General features: G+C 44.0%; 1 protein-coding gene and 1 long non-coding RNA gene across 3 annotated transcripts in view; one reads left to right on the forward strand and one right to left on the reverse strand.

Moving 5' to 3' along the window:
• LOC117352195 overlaps nt 1-14786 on the forward strand; it is a 162139-nt gene that overhangs the window by 135440 nt on the left and 11913 nt on the right. The gene's annotated exons all lie outside the window — the stretch shown is intronic.
• NUCB2 (nucleobindin 2) overlaps nt 1-14786 on the reverse strand; it is a 75193-nt gene that overhangs the window by 22922 nt on the left and 37485 nt on the right. For both annotated transcript variants that reach the window (XM_033928457.1, XM_033928458.1), the window contains 4 exons: nt 5082-5185; nt 2508-2693; nt 2121-2211; nt 1865-1923 (listed from right to left, as the gene is read on the reverse strand). In XM_033928457.1, coding sequence (XP_033784348.1) covers nt 1865-1923; nt 2121-2211; nt 2508-2693; nt 5082-5185 — 440 coding nt within the window. The remainder of the gene's footprint in view (nt 1-1864; nt 1924-2120; nt 2212-2507; nt 2694-5081; nt 5186-14786) is intronic.

Raw genomic sequence — 14786 nt, forward strand, 5'->3', positions numbered from 1 at the left:
ACGGTACTTTCTCTGAGACATCGGAGGTGACCAGCGGGGTGCCACAGGGCTCGGTCTTGGGTCCGCTCCTCTTCAACATATTCATAGGAGATCTGACTCAAGGGCTTCAAGGTAAAGTAACATTATTCGCCGACGCCGCCAAACTATGTAATATGGTAAGCGAGAGCAATTTACAAGATAGTATGGCGCAGGACCTGCGTACATTGGAAAGCTGGTCCTCAACCTGGCAGCTGGGCTTCAATGCTGGGAAGTGTAAGGTCATGCACCTAGGTAGCAGAAACCCGTGCAGAACTTATACCTTAAACGGGGAGACCTTGACCAGGACTTCAGCGGAACGAGATTTAGGAGTAATCATTAGTGCAGACATGAAATCTGCCAATCAGGTGGAGAAGGCTTCCTCAAGGGCAAGGCAGATGCTGGGTTGCATCCGTAGAAGTTTCGTCAGCAGAAAGCCTGCTGTCATAATGCCACTGTACAGGACCATGGTGAGACCTCATCTAGAATACTGCGTGCAATTCTGGAAGCCACATTACCGCAAAGATGTGCAGAGGGTTGAGTCGGTCCAAAGGATGGCCACCAGAATGGTCTCAGGGCTTAAGGGTCTCTCGTACGAAGCAAGACTAAACAATTTGCAGCTCTACACTCTCGAGGAACACAGGGAGAGGGGAGACATGATTGAGACGTTTAAATACGTCACTGGACGTATAGAAGTGGAAGATAACATTTTCCTTCTCAGAGGCCCCTCAACCACAAGGGGGCACCCGCTCAAACTCAAGGGCGGGAAATTTCACGGCGATACCAGGAAGTATTTCTTCACGGAGCGAGTGATTGATCAATGGAACAAGCTTCCGGTACAGGTAATCGAGGCCAGCAGCGTGCCAGATTTTAAGAATAAATGGGAGGCCCATGTGGGATCACTACGTGGGTCAGGGCAAAACATTGGCTAATCTTAAGGGGAGGGTCTATAGAGTGGGCAGACTTGATGGGCCTTGGCCCTTTTCTGCCGTCATCTTTCTATGTTTCTAGAGGTCAATTGGCAATGGAGTGGAGGAGTAGCATAGTGATTAGAAAGCTGCCTCAGCACCCTGAGGTTTTGAGTTTGATTCACACTGCTGCTCCTTGTGACTCTGGGCAAGTCACTTAACACTTCATTGTCCCAGGTACAAAATAAGTACCTGTCTAAAATATGTTAACTGCTGTGATTGTAACCACACAGAAAAAGCAGTATATCAAATTTCATCCCCTTTGGCCCAGATTTTAGATTCAAACAATTTTTATTGATGTATACAATATCAAAAACAACAAAAGAGTATCACATTATGTATAATACAACAACAATGCTTCAAATAATATAAAATAAGAAGCATAAATACCCTCCACCTCCCCCCCCAAAACCCTCCCTCCCCCCCCCCATGGTACAGCGATTGATTCACTATCTTTCTTGCATGCAAATGATTTACACGGAGGTGCAAATCATTTGCATTCAAACTCCCAACTCAATCGCTCAGTGACTGGAGATCCTAATAGATACCAGGAAAATCCCCAACAGCTGCCGGGGAAATCTTTAGGATGAAGGGGGGCAGGACTGTGGATAGCACCTTTAAAATGGTATCCAGTATCAGCAGACTGTATGTTAGTAGTCTGATGTACTCAGGGAAGTAAAAAAACAGCTTAAGAATTTGATCATATTCTGGTACTCATTTAGCATAGAGGTTGCTAACTTGTGGTAGTAAGGTACTGCAGCTCAGTGATTCTCCCTTCACCCCCCCCCCCCATAAATAATGACAGTAGAATTCAACTTTATTTACAATATGCTAGAATACAAATGAAAATTCTTTTTTAAAAAAATTTAAGCACATTTTACCTCGTTAGTAAATAAAGCTTCCATTTCTTGTTCATCCAGAAAACCATCATTATTAGAATCTACAAGAATGAAATTCCACAGAAGCAATTAGAAACCCCATGTTAAGAGAGAAAAAAGACCAACAAGCATCTTCCCAATAGCTGAAACTTGTGAACTACTTTACAAAGGTTTCACTAAAAGATGGCATTATTCCCCATCTTTAAAATACGTATTGCAAGGTCCCCCCCTTCTCCCTAATAGTTTTCATTTCTCCTACCATGCAACTTGAAAAATGTCCTAGGATTAAAATCATTGGGGTCCAGACCATCTGTCTCTTCCCAAACTTCTTTCAGTTGATCTTGGCTTCCCTGTTGGTCAATTAAAAACAAGTTATCAACTTGCAAACCCTGCATTGGACAGGTGGAAGCTTTTGGCTACATATTACTTGAGATGATTAAAAAAAGCCTGCGTGGATCGTGTTTGATATGGCAATTCTGCTACAAAAAGTTCAAGCTTCACTCACTACATGACATCAGTCCTTGTCTACAAAATAGCATCTGTCTCCTTGGTTTTCATAACACACCAGTGCTCAAAGCCATTTATTTTCTGTCCAACGTTTGTCTTATGCTCAGAGAGCCAAGGTCCTTGGTCTGCTTCCACTTACCGGATGATTAACCTTTGGATGTTCACTGTGTTTCTTTTTCATCTCCTTATATTTGGCTTCCTCTTCTTTTCTCTTCTCCTCATCCAGTGTTTTCAAATATTCTCTCCTTTCATGTTCCTTCATCATTTCATATTTTTTGAATTCCTCATGTTTCTCCTTGTCATAGTTTTCCAAATCTCTTGTAGCCTACAAAACAAGAAACCTTTGTTAGGGAGGACACAAGTCCAGCTCAGCCCCTAAACATTGTACAAAAGCCACATTCTTTCTCTCACTAGCCGGCATGACTAGAACACTTTGCAGAGGTTAGGGCAGCCATGCCACGCATCTCCTCTCAAATTAAAGTTTGAAGAGGCAAGAATTTCAACTTGGCACACCCAACATCTACTACAATTAAATTTATTCCTCAACTAGCATTGATAGATAATAGCAAACAAAATAGGGACCACAACTCTTAAAACACAAGATCACTTTCTGGCAAAACCGGTTCAAGGTGCTGTGGCACCCTGAGCCAAGTTTTTGGGTGCCAAGATTCCATTATAGAATACTAACATTTAGGTGGCTACAGTTACATCAGCTATACAGCTGGCATAAGTGTGGGCATCTAAATACAGCAGGGACGTGTGTACTTTCCACACAACATAAGTTAAGTGGGTAGCTACAGAATAGTGCTTCAGCACCCTGCTGGCATACTCACAGGTATGTGTACATATAAGGGCACAAGTTTGAGTATTTATGCATTTTCAGCAAACTAATATATATCTATAATAATAAAACCCTAAGCGCGCATGCGCACTCCTATCTGTGTTCCGTATGTCCGTAGCAGATAGGAGTGTGCATGCACGCTTCGACTCCCCCCTCACTCCACGGTAAGGGAGTTTGTCGTCGTCGCCCCCCCTCCCCCTCCCCGGCGCACCCGAACCCCCGTTGACCCTCCCCTCCAACCCTCCCATCGCGAGACGACCACAAACCTCCCGGCTCCTACAGCGTCCGCAGCACTCTAAACATAGAAACATAGAAAGATGACGGCAGATAAGGGCTACAGCCCATCAAGTCTGCCCACACCATTGACCCACCCTTATAATTCTACTGGCCCCTTTAACTCTACTGACTTGCTCTATTAAGTCAATATCCTAGTGACCCTATTCATTGGTATGACACACTCAGTGATCCCACATAGGTATCCCATTTATTCTTGAAGTCTGGGATACTGCGGGCCTCGATCACCTGTACTGGAAGCTTGTTCCAATGTTCTATCACTCGTTCCGTGAAGAAGTACTTCCTGACGTCTCCACGAAACTTCTCTCGCGGCCTTCTACTGCCCTGATTTCCTCTGCTGCGTCTCTTTCTCTGATGATGTCATCAGGGATGCGGCAGAGGAAATCAGGGCAGTAGAAGGCTGCGAAGCAGCGTGTTTAGAGTGCTGCGGACGCTGCTGGAGCCGGGAGGTTTGTAGGTCGTCTTGTGGTCAGATGGGAGGGTCAGTGGGGTCAGCTGCACAGCTGTGGTAGTGGCAGGGGGGGGAGATGGAAACATGCTGCTCAACGGAAGAAGTGCTCCTGGACAAGGGGGGGAGGTAAAAGGAAGGGAAGGCCTACTGCTGTACAGGGGGAGCAGGGAAGAGGTGCTGGGGGGAGGTTAAACGAAGGGAGAAGGGCTGCTGCTGGACAGGGGGAGCAGTGAAGGAGTGCTGCTGGACACGGAGGAGGTAAAAGGAAGGGAGAAGGCCTACTGCTAGACAGGGGGAGCAGGGAAGAAGTGCTGCTGGACAGGGGGGAGGTAAAATGAAGGGAGAAGGCTGGACAGGGGGAGCAGGCAAGGGGTGTTGGTGGGGATCAGGCAAGGGGTGTTGGTGGACAGCCGAGGAAAGAGAGAGAGAAAGAAAGTCAGACAAACAGAAATCGGCCAAGGAGAGAGAGAGAGAGAGAGAGAGAAAGACAGACACACACATCTATTCTAGCACCCGTTAATGTAACGGACTTAAAGACTAGTTTTATTATAAAGGTTATTATGTTGGAAATTCTTGGATCATCAATTTTATATTTGGTTGTTACCAACATTAAGACATGTTCTTTTTCCAGTAATGTGCTATTTTAATACTTACCCCATTTTATGCAACAAAGCCTAGTTCCTAATAGCTGGGGTTAAGAATAAAATAACACATCTTAACAGTAGCTTATATTGACGACTTCCCCTCTCAATTAAAGAAAAAAGAAATGTCTCTAGAAATTGAAATTACAATACTGCTCTATGGAATCAAAACGAGACAAGTATAAGGCAAAGCCATTGTGACAACACTGATGAGTTTGGCTTTTAGGCACTGGTGGAATGAGACATTATATCATCACAATATCCGCTCTGGATACCAGAGATTGAAACTCTTCACACTATGGGGGGAAGTTATCAATAGGAACTACCATTATGACGTTATTTTACCACTAACTTGTGCTATCTGAAAAAAGCCAAAATGCATTTCATTGCTATTAAATCAACTAATAAGCTGATTTTTCTACAGTGATAGAAAATCATAGACAACATCTACTTGAAATATTTAATATATTAGTATCTAACACTCACTGCTTTGATCAACAAATCTAAATCTTTTGGTTCAAATGTGTCAGGATTCTGGTGGTTGAGATGCTCAAACTGTTTAATCAGAGTCCGATAGTCAATGCCCATGCCTAAAAGAACAAGCCAAAAATATTTTTTAATGCTAAACTTGAGGTAGAAAAACATACGTTCAATTGCAATCAATCTGAAAAGTTTAAACCTCAGCTTATTATTTTGAGAAGCCAATGTGTATTAAGGCACTGAACGTGAACAGATTTCTTGCTTTCAAAATGTGCCTATATCCAACTCAGCAGTGAACTGGGGATGTCCCTGGATAACAACTATTACGGTAAGTAACTGTGCTGTATGCTTAACCCTTTTACCCTTAAAGGATTTTTTTTCTTCATAAACTCTTTATAATCCTACCTTATGGGCAATCCATTCAAGCAGTATAAAAACCTTTAATTAAGTCATGCAATGTCATGGCTTACTGTTGCAGTATCTAGTAGAATAAAGCAGAAGGTAAACTTTCAAAAGCACAGCCAAGTTAAAAGTGAAAGATGAGACCTTTCATAAATAAGTAGGCTGCATATGGATCCTCACCCACTAAACAAATGAAATTTAGGTCACATCAAGGAAAAAAATGGTTTATAAACAATATGGATTTACACATGTAACCTGATTTTTTTTTTTTAATTTACATACAGACAACATACCATTTAGGCCCCCTTTTATCAAGCCACAGTAACATAGTAACATAGTAGATGACGGCAGATAAAGACCCGAATGGTCCATCCAGTCTGCCCAACCTGATTCAATTTAAAATTTTTTTTTTTTTTTTTTTTCTTCTTAGCTATTTCTGGGCGAGAATCCAAAGCTTTACCCGGTACTGTGCTTGGGTTCCAACTGCCGAAATCTCTGTTAAGACTTACTCCAGCCCATCTACACCCTCCCAGCCATTGAAGCCCTCCCCTGCCCATCCTCCTCCAAACGGCCATACACAGACACAGACCGTACAAGTCTGCCCAGTAACTGGCCTAGTTCAATCTTTAATATTATTTTCTGATTCTTTTAGTTTTAGCGCTAGCCAGCAAAGTAAATGCTCTGACGCCGGCCAGCGCTAAAATGCTTTATTGTGGCTTCATAAAAAGGAGCCTTAGTTGCATAATGTTATGCCCCACTTTGCCCTACTTCAAATTATGTGCATATATATATTCAATCAGATAATAACCCAAATATTCAAACACAGATGATATGCTGCTTTGTTTTTTCTGAACGTGCAAATATGAAGGAATCGGGAGCCTAAGCTATAAATCATGGCATTTGTTATATGAAAAGCACATACTGTATATGTCTATGCTCAATTACCTTCAACTGTGATGGAGTACCAGGACAGAACTGCTATTGCTGGTAAGGAATCTGCACTTATGAGTTTTGGCCTGCTACGAAACCATCATAAAATTTGGGGAACAGAGATTGTGGGTTAAGCTAAAAAAAAAATAATAATAATAATCTGTATTTGTTTAACCAGAGGGCATAATCTGAGGTTGAGGAGTGGTAGACTCAAGAGTAATGTTAGGAAATTCTTCTTCACAGAGAGATTGATGCCTGGAATGCACTCCCGAGGGAGGTGGTGGAAAACAGTGAGAGTTCAAAAAAGCATGGGATGAACACAGAGGATATCTAATCAGAAAATAATGGTACATATTGAAGAACCAAGGCTAGTACTGAGCAGACTTGCACAGTCTGTGTCCCATATATGGCCATTCAGTTGATGATGGGCTGGGATGGTTTAGAAGGGCTGGAGTGAGCTCTGACGGAGTCTCCAGTAGATGGAACCTATGCACAGTACCAAGTAGAGCGCTGGGTTTCTGACCCAGAAATATCTAAGAAAAAGAACAATTTAAATTAAATCATTAAATTCTAAAGTGTATGTTTGGGCAGACTGGATGGACCATTTGGGCCTTTATCTGCCATTATTTACTATGTTAGAAATCAGAGCAGTTTGAAAATCCTGTGTTTGAATCCACTCCAACTCTCATCTCTCCTGGGACATTTTTTTATATATTTAGATCAGTGGTCTCAAACTCAAACCCTTTGCAGGGCCACATTTTGGATCTGTAGGTACTTGGAAGGCTGCAGAAAAAATAATTAATGGTCACTGTTTAACTTTTATGTGATACAGTGGTGCCTCGCATAACGGCCGCCTCGCACAGCGAACGCTGCGCACAACGAACTTCTTGTCTTGATTCGTACAACGGACTTTGTTTCACACAACGAAGTCGCCCGAGCTGCATCGCTTAACTGGCGCTACATATTTTAAACCTCCCCCCGCCGCCACCGCATATTTTTAAACCTCCCCCCGCCGCCACCGCATATTTTTAAACCTCCCCCCGCCGCCTGGGCCTGCGCTGATCTCTGAATGGCTGCAGTCAGCTCTCGCGGGACTCACAAGAACTAACTGCAGCCATTCGGAGATCGGCATGGGCCCACACAGGCGTGCAGAGGAATTGCTCCTGATCTCTGCGCTTCTGGCCTGTACGCCACTGGCTGGGAAAGATGGGAGGAATTAAAAAAGGTACTGGGGAGTATGTGGGGGGTGATTATAATACACAGCAAGGATCAACAAAACCCCTGTCTCCCCTCCCCTTCACATATATCCCCTCTATATCATACTAACAGCTCTAACAAGATAAATTTATCTTTTTTTATGTCATCTTAGCATATTTTATGCTACAGAACGAATTATTTTTTTTTACATGTATTGTTATGGGAAAACGCGTTTCACATAACGAACTTTTCGCATAACAAACTTGCTCCTGGAACGAATTAAGTTCGTTGTGTGAGGCACCACTGTATATTCTTTTTACTGATTATTTTATGTATTTTATATTTATCGACTGTATGTATTTTTCCTTTGTTGTGAACCGCTTTGAACTTTTTGGTATAGCGGTATACAAATTATTATTATAGTTTATAAATCTTTCCTTTAAAGGAAAGATTTATAAACTATAGAGTTTTACCTCATGCAAAATTGTCATTTTTTTTAAATACATTATTTTTTTCTGTGGCCCTCACAGTTAAAGTTTAACATCTTTCCTTTCTCAGAACTGACACATTTCAATCACTATATTGAAAATAAAATCATTTTCCCTACTTTTGTTCTCTGGTGACTATTTTTCTGTGCTTTTAACTATGTTTCCAGGGCCTTCTTGTCCTTTGACTGTTTTTATCTCCGTCTTCACTTTCTGCCTTGCATCCATCTTTGGCATTAACTTAACATTCAATTTTTCAATTTTTCTGCTTTCTTCTCAAAATCTATGTTTCCATGTCTTCCCTTCCCTTCATATCTCTCTCTCTTTCCCTCCGTATTTCCATGGTCTGACATCTCTCTCCTTCCCCCCCCCCCAGTGTAACAGTGCTCTTTCCCTTCCTCCTTTCTGACCCCCCTCCCAGTCCAACATTTCTCCCTCCTTTCCATCAGTCCAACAGTTTTTTCTCTCTTCCTCCTGCATTCTTCTCCTCTGGTCCTCCTTCCCTCAACCAAACAACCTCTCTCTCTCTCCCTCCATGAGTCCAACTTTTCACTCTCTGTCCTCTCCCCCTTCCCCAGTGTAACCTTTCTCCTTCCCTCCTTTCTGACCTCCCCATCCATCTTGCTCTCTCCATGAATCCAACACTTTCTGCCTCCTGAACGTTTTCTTGCTCTGTCCTTACCTCTTCTTTCAGTGGCATCCCTCCTTTCCACCCCCAACCCAACATGCTCTCTTCCCATGCACCATCTCACCTTCCCCTCCAGTGTGTAGCACCTTTCCTTTCCCTCCCTTTCTGCCAGGTCCAGCAGCACCTCTTCTCCCTTCCTTTTACCTCCCCCTTGTCCAGCAGAAACCCTTCTCCCTTCCGTGCTCCCCTTGTCCAGCAGAACCCCTTCTCCCTTCCGTGCTCCCCTTGTCCAGCAGAACCCCTTCTCCTTTCCGTGCTCCCCTTGTCCAGCAGAACCCCTTCTCCCTTCTATGCTCCCCTTGTCCAGCAGTACCATTTCTCTTCCTTCCTCCCCTCCTCCCCTGTCCAGCAATACCTGTATTTTGCAGCCACGGTTTATACATGATCTCGCACACTGGGCAGGAAGAGAGGCTCCGGCATCATCTGACTTGCAACTTCCTGCAGCTGTCGCATATGCCAGGACTCCTGCCTTCGCCTACCTGGCAGATATGTGAAGGAAGGAGTCCTGGCCATATGCGACAGCTGCAGAAAGTTGCAAGTCAGATGACGCCGGCGCCTCTCTTCCTGCCCAGAGTGCGAGATAGGGTATAAGACCGCAGGCCACAAAATAGCACCTGGGGGAGCCGTGAGTTTGAGACCGCTGATATAGATGGTTAGGCTAATTAGGAAGACAGAAGATATTTGTTCACAACAAGAGCTAATTATGGATTTAAAAAAAAAAAGACATTGAGAACTGTTCCATTCTATCAAGCCTGCATGTTAAAGCGCTTATTTCATCTTACATTAAGCATTCTACTCTACTGCTACTATTACTATTTATTATTTCTATAGAAACATAGAAACATAGAAAAAAGCGGCAGAAAAGGGCTATAGCCCACCAAGTCTGCCCATTCCAAGTATCCCTTCCCCCTGAGTTTACTCCCTTAACGATCCCACGTGAGTATCCCATTTTCTCGTAAAATCCATCACGCTGCTGGCCTCTATCACCTGGAGTGGGAGTCTGTTCCAATGATCCACCACTCTTTCGGTGAAGAAGTACTTCCTGGAGTCGCCATGAAACTTCCCTCCCCTGACTTTCAGCGGATGCCCTCTGGTGGTCGAGGGTCCCATGAGCCAGAAGATATCCTCTTCTGACTCGATGCGTCCCGTGATGTACTTATACGTTTCAATCATATCTCCCCGTTCTCTTCTTTCTTCAAGTGAGTACAGCCGCAATTTCTTTAGTCTTTCTTCATACGTGAGATCCCTGAGCCCCAAGACCATCCTGGTGACCGTTCGCTGCACCGACTCGATCCTCAGCACGTCCTTTCGGTAGTGTGGTCTCCAAAACTGAACACAGTACTCCAAGTGAGGCCTCACCATGGCTCTGTACAACGGCATCATAACTTCAGGTCTCCTGCTGACAAAACCTCTGCGGATACATCCCATCATTTGTCTTGCCCTAGAGGTAGCCTTCTCCACTTGATTGGCAACCTTCATGTCCTCACTAATGATCACTCCTAGATCGCGTTCCGCCGTGGTCCTAACCAAGGTCTCACCATTTAGTACATAAGTTCTGCGTGGGTTTCTCTTACCCAGGTGCATTATCTTGCATTTTTTAGCATTGAAGCCTAGCTGCCAAGTAGTCGACCATTGTTCCAGAAGCAGTAGGTCGTGTGTCATATCATCAGGTAATAAGCTTCTGCCTACTATGTTGCAAAGTTTGGCGTCGTCGGCGAACAGTGATACCCTTCCTCTAAGTCCCTGCGTCATATCTCTTATGAATAAGTTGAATAGAATCGGGCCCAGGACCGAGCCCTGCGGCACTCCACTGATCACGTCCGATGCTTCGGATGGGGTACCGTTCACCACCACCTTCTGAAGTCTACCGCTCAGCCAATCCCCAACCCATGTAGTTAGAGTGTCTCCTAATCCTATCGATTTCAGCTTGTTCAGTAATCTTCGATGAGGGACGCTATCAAATGCTTTACTGAAGTCCAAATATACCACGTCCAGTGACTCTCCGGCGTCCAGTTGTCTAGTAACCCAGTCAAAAAAGCTAATCAGATTAGACTGGCAAGATCTTCCCTGGGTGAACCCGTGTTGGTGTGGATCACGCAGTTTTTTTTCGTCTAGGATTGTGTCAATATTCTGTTTGATCAGTGTTTCCATGAGTTTACACACTATAGACGTGAGACTCACTGGTCTGTAGTTTGCTGTCTCTGTCCTGCAGTCCTTCTTGTGGAGTGGGATTACGTTAGCGGTTTTCCAGTCCAAGGGGACTCTTCCTGTGCTTAGGGAAAGATTGAAAAGAACAGATAATGGTTCAGCCAGGACTTCCCTTAACTCCCTGAGCATTCTGGGATGTAGGTTATCCGGTCCCATGGCTTTGTTTACTTTGAGTCTTGATAGTTCGTCGTAGACGCTACTGGGCGTAAATTCGAAATCTTGAAACGGGTCTTTCTGGTTATCTCCCGTCTGCAGCTGTGGACCAGCTCCCGGCATTTCGCGGGTGAACACTTAACAGAAGTATTGGTTTAGTAGTTCTGCCTTCTCAGAATCTGATTCCGCAAAGTTACCGTCCGATTTCTTCAGGCGTACTATCCCATCTTTATTTCTTTTCCTATCGCTAATATAGCTGAAGAAAGATTTATCCCCTTTCTTAATTTTCCGTGCTAGCTCTTCCTCCATTCGGAGTTTGGCCTCTCTGACTGCTGTTTTGACAGCTTTAGATCTGTCTAGATAGTCCTCTTTTGCCCCCTCTCTGCCTAAATGTTTGTAGGTGATAAATGCGTCTTTTTTCTGTTTAACTAGGTCTGAAATTTCTTTACTGAACCATTGGGGTCTTTTGTTTCTCCTGCGTTTACTTACTGTCTTTATGTATCGGTCTGTTGCTTCGAGTAGTATGGACTTCAGAGACGTCCACATGTCCTCCACATTGTCAGATTTTGCTTGTTTATGTAGCTCCTGATGGACAAAATCTCCCATGCGGTTGAAGTCTGTGCCTCTAAAGTTGAGAACCCTTGTTGCTGTGTTTGTCTTAGGGAAACCTTTCTTGAGGTTGAGCCATACCATATTATGGTCGCTGGAGGCTAGTGTGTCTCCTACTGAGACTTCCGTGACGCTATCTCCATTGGTGAGAACTAGGTCTAGTAACGCCTGGTCCCTGGTGGGCTCCAATACCAATTGCTTGAGATGTGCACCCTTTATGGAGTTTAATATTCTTTTGCTGCTACCCGTAGTTGCGGAGAGTGTGTTCCAATCTGCATCTGGCATGTTGAAGTCTCCTAGCATTACTGAGTCCCCGCGCAGTGTGATGTTCTTTATGTCCTCGATTAATTCTATGTCTTTGTCCTCCTGTTGCCTGGGAGGTCTATATATCACACCAAGGTATAGGCATTTTTCATTTCCTCTGGCCAGGTTCACCCAGATGGATTCCCCGGTGTATCTAACATCTGTGATTCTGGTGGTTTTGATGCTTTCCTTAGTGTATAGTGCCACTCCTCCCCCCAATTTACCCACTCGGTCGCAACAAAGTAGGTTGTACCCTGGTATAACCATATCCCACCCATGCGATTCTGTGAACCAGGTTTCGGATATCGCTATCACGTCAAGATCGGCGTTTGTTATCTCAGTCTCTAATTCTAGAATTTTATTGCCCAAGCTGTGTGCATTAACATACATAGCCCTCCATATCTGTGAAGAGATTCCTTTATGAGTTAGTGTGGCTCCTAAATTATCAGTGATTTTTCTCCCTGAATAATTGTGGATATCATTGGTACTTACCTTAGATTTGGTAGTGTGAGTGCGACTCGCCTCCTCAGGGTGGTTTCTTACTGCTCTGGGATATAAGTATGTACCCTCCCCCAACTTACCTAGTTTAAAGCCCTGTTGAGTAGGCGGGCCAATCGATGTCCAAATACGTTTCTACCTCTTCTGGTCAGGTGGAGTCCGTCTGGTCCCTGCAGTCCCTGGAGCGTATCGCCGTGGTTCAGGAATCCGAAGTTCATTTCTATGCACCATTCTCGGAGCCATTCGTTAGTCCGTTGAATACGCTCTTCTCTAGCTCTGCCTCTGTTTCTCACTGGAAGAATTGACGAAAAGACCACCTGTGCTCCTGTCTGCTTCAGCTTCTTTCCCAGCGCTCCAAAATCTCTGGGGATGTTCTCTGTGTCGCTCCTAGCAGTGTCATTTGTGCCTACATATAGTGCTACCAAATGCGCGCAGCACTGTACATTAAACACACAAAAGATAGTCCCTGCTTGAAAGAGCTTACAATCTAATTATGACAGACACAAAGGACACAGGACAAAGGGTGAATCAATATATGCTATTCATGAAGAGATATGCAAAAGAATGGAAAGGTAGAGAGGGTAGGGGGCTAAAGATGGAATAAGAAACAGATATAGTGTTCTGTATTACAAGTTTAAACGCAGCTTTGAAAAAATAGGCTTTGAGCCTGGATTTGAATGCCCTTGGTGACTTTAAATAACTTAACAATACTAAGAATCAGACAGCAGCTCAGCAGCAAGATGGGAGCTATCCAGTCTTTTGCATTAAATATCACTCATATGGGCTACAAATCTTTTAAAATACACAATCCCAGCTTGTGAACGATTACATGTGTACACAGTGTAAAGATCTCCTGGCTCTCACAGAATGAGTCTGATTTCTAGAGGCTAAAGTGGCAAATATAGAGAAGCTGATACAGAGGTATATAACAGGAGACCTTCAGAGATACAGAAGAGTAGTTCAACTTTCAGTTTGGCAATCTCTATGATGCCTTGGAGAAGAAAGGCCACTGCAAGACGAGCAGTACCTTGGTATGGCAGGAACTGATGCTATAAACCTAAAAATGTGCTTCCAGGGGCTTATGCCCAGGAGGAAGAATTAGGAAAGCCACTGTAGGAAGCTGTTCACAGCTAGAGTTGCTAATGTGTGCTACCACATTAGCACATGTTATTAGTAACTACTGTTTAAGTCCCACTGCCTAAAATGGGATAATGAATGTTAACTATGAGAACATACACATAGTAACATAGTAGATGACGGCAGATAAAGACCCGAATGGTCCATCCAGTCTGCCCAACCTGATTCAATTTAAATTTTTTTTTAATTTTTTCTTCTTAGCTATTTCTGGGCAAGAATCCAAAGCTCTACCCGGTACTGTGCTTGGGTTCCAACTGCCGAAATCTCCGTCAAAACCTCCTCCAGCCCATCTACACCCTCCTAGCCATTGAAGCCCTCTCCAGCCCATCCTCCACCAAATGGCCATATACAGACACTGACCGTGCAAGTTTGCCCAGTACTGGCCTTAGTTCAATATTTAATATTATTTTCTGATTCTAGATTCTCTGTGTTCATCCCAAGCTTCTTTGAACTCAGTCACCGTTTTCCTCTCCACCACCTCTCCGGGAGCGCATTCCAGGCATCCACTATCCTCTCCGTAAAGTAGAATTTCCTAACATTGCCCCAGAATCTACACTAAAGTGATAGCACGTGTTAGTAATTTCTGTAAGTATCAATCATTACAAATGTTGATAGCTGGGTGGCTGGAGAGAGTGAAGAATGCTTGCTAAACTGCATGTCTGATACAAAGCTAGATAGGATTCAGACAGCTGGAGAAACAGCCAGCTGATCCGATGCAAACAGGTACCCCAGAAACAGGCAGAGCTCTAGAGTAGAGAATGACATAGGGACAAATTTGTCCCTGTTGGAACTCAATTTCCCCATCCCTGTGCGTTTTGTCACTGTCCCTGCTCCATTCCTCTAAGCTCTGCCTTAACTGCACAAGCCTTGAACACTTGATTAGAAAGTGTTTGAGGCTTGTGCAGATGAGGTCAGAGCTTAGGCATTGGTGGAATGAGGCATTATGACATCACAATCTGAGCTCTAGAATGTTGCTACTTATGATTTTAAAGGGTTTGAGGCTTGTGAAGATGAGGTCAGAGCTTGCAAGAATGGGACAGGGACAGGAAAAGAACTCAGGGAGATGGGACGGGAAAATGAGTGCCTATGGGTAAGGGGAAA

The sequence above is a fragment of the Geotrypetes seraphini genome, chromosome 19 (genome assembly GCF_902459505.1).
Source record: "Geotrypetes seraphini chromosome 19, aGeoSer1.1, whole genome shotgun sequence".
Taxonomy (NCBI): domain Eukaryota; kingdom Metazoa; phylum Chordata; class Amphibia; order Gymnophiona; family Dermophiidae; genus Geotrypetes; species Geotrypetes seraphini.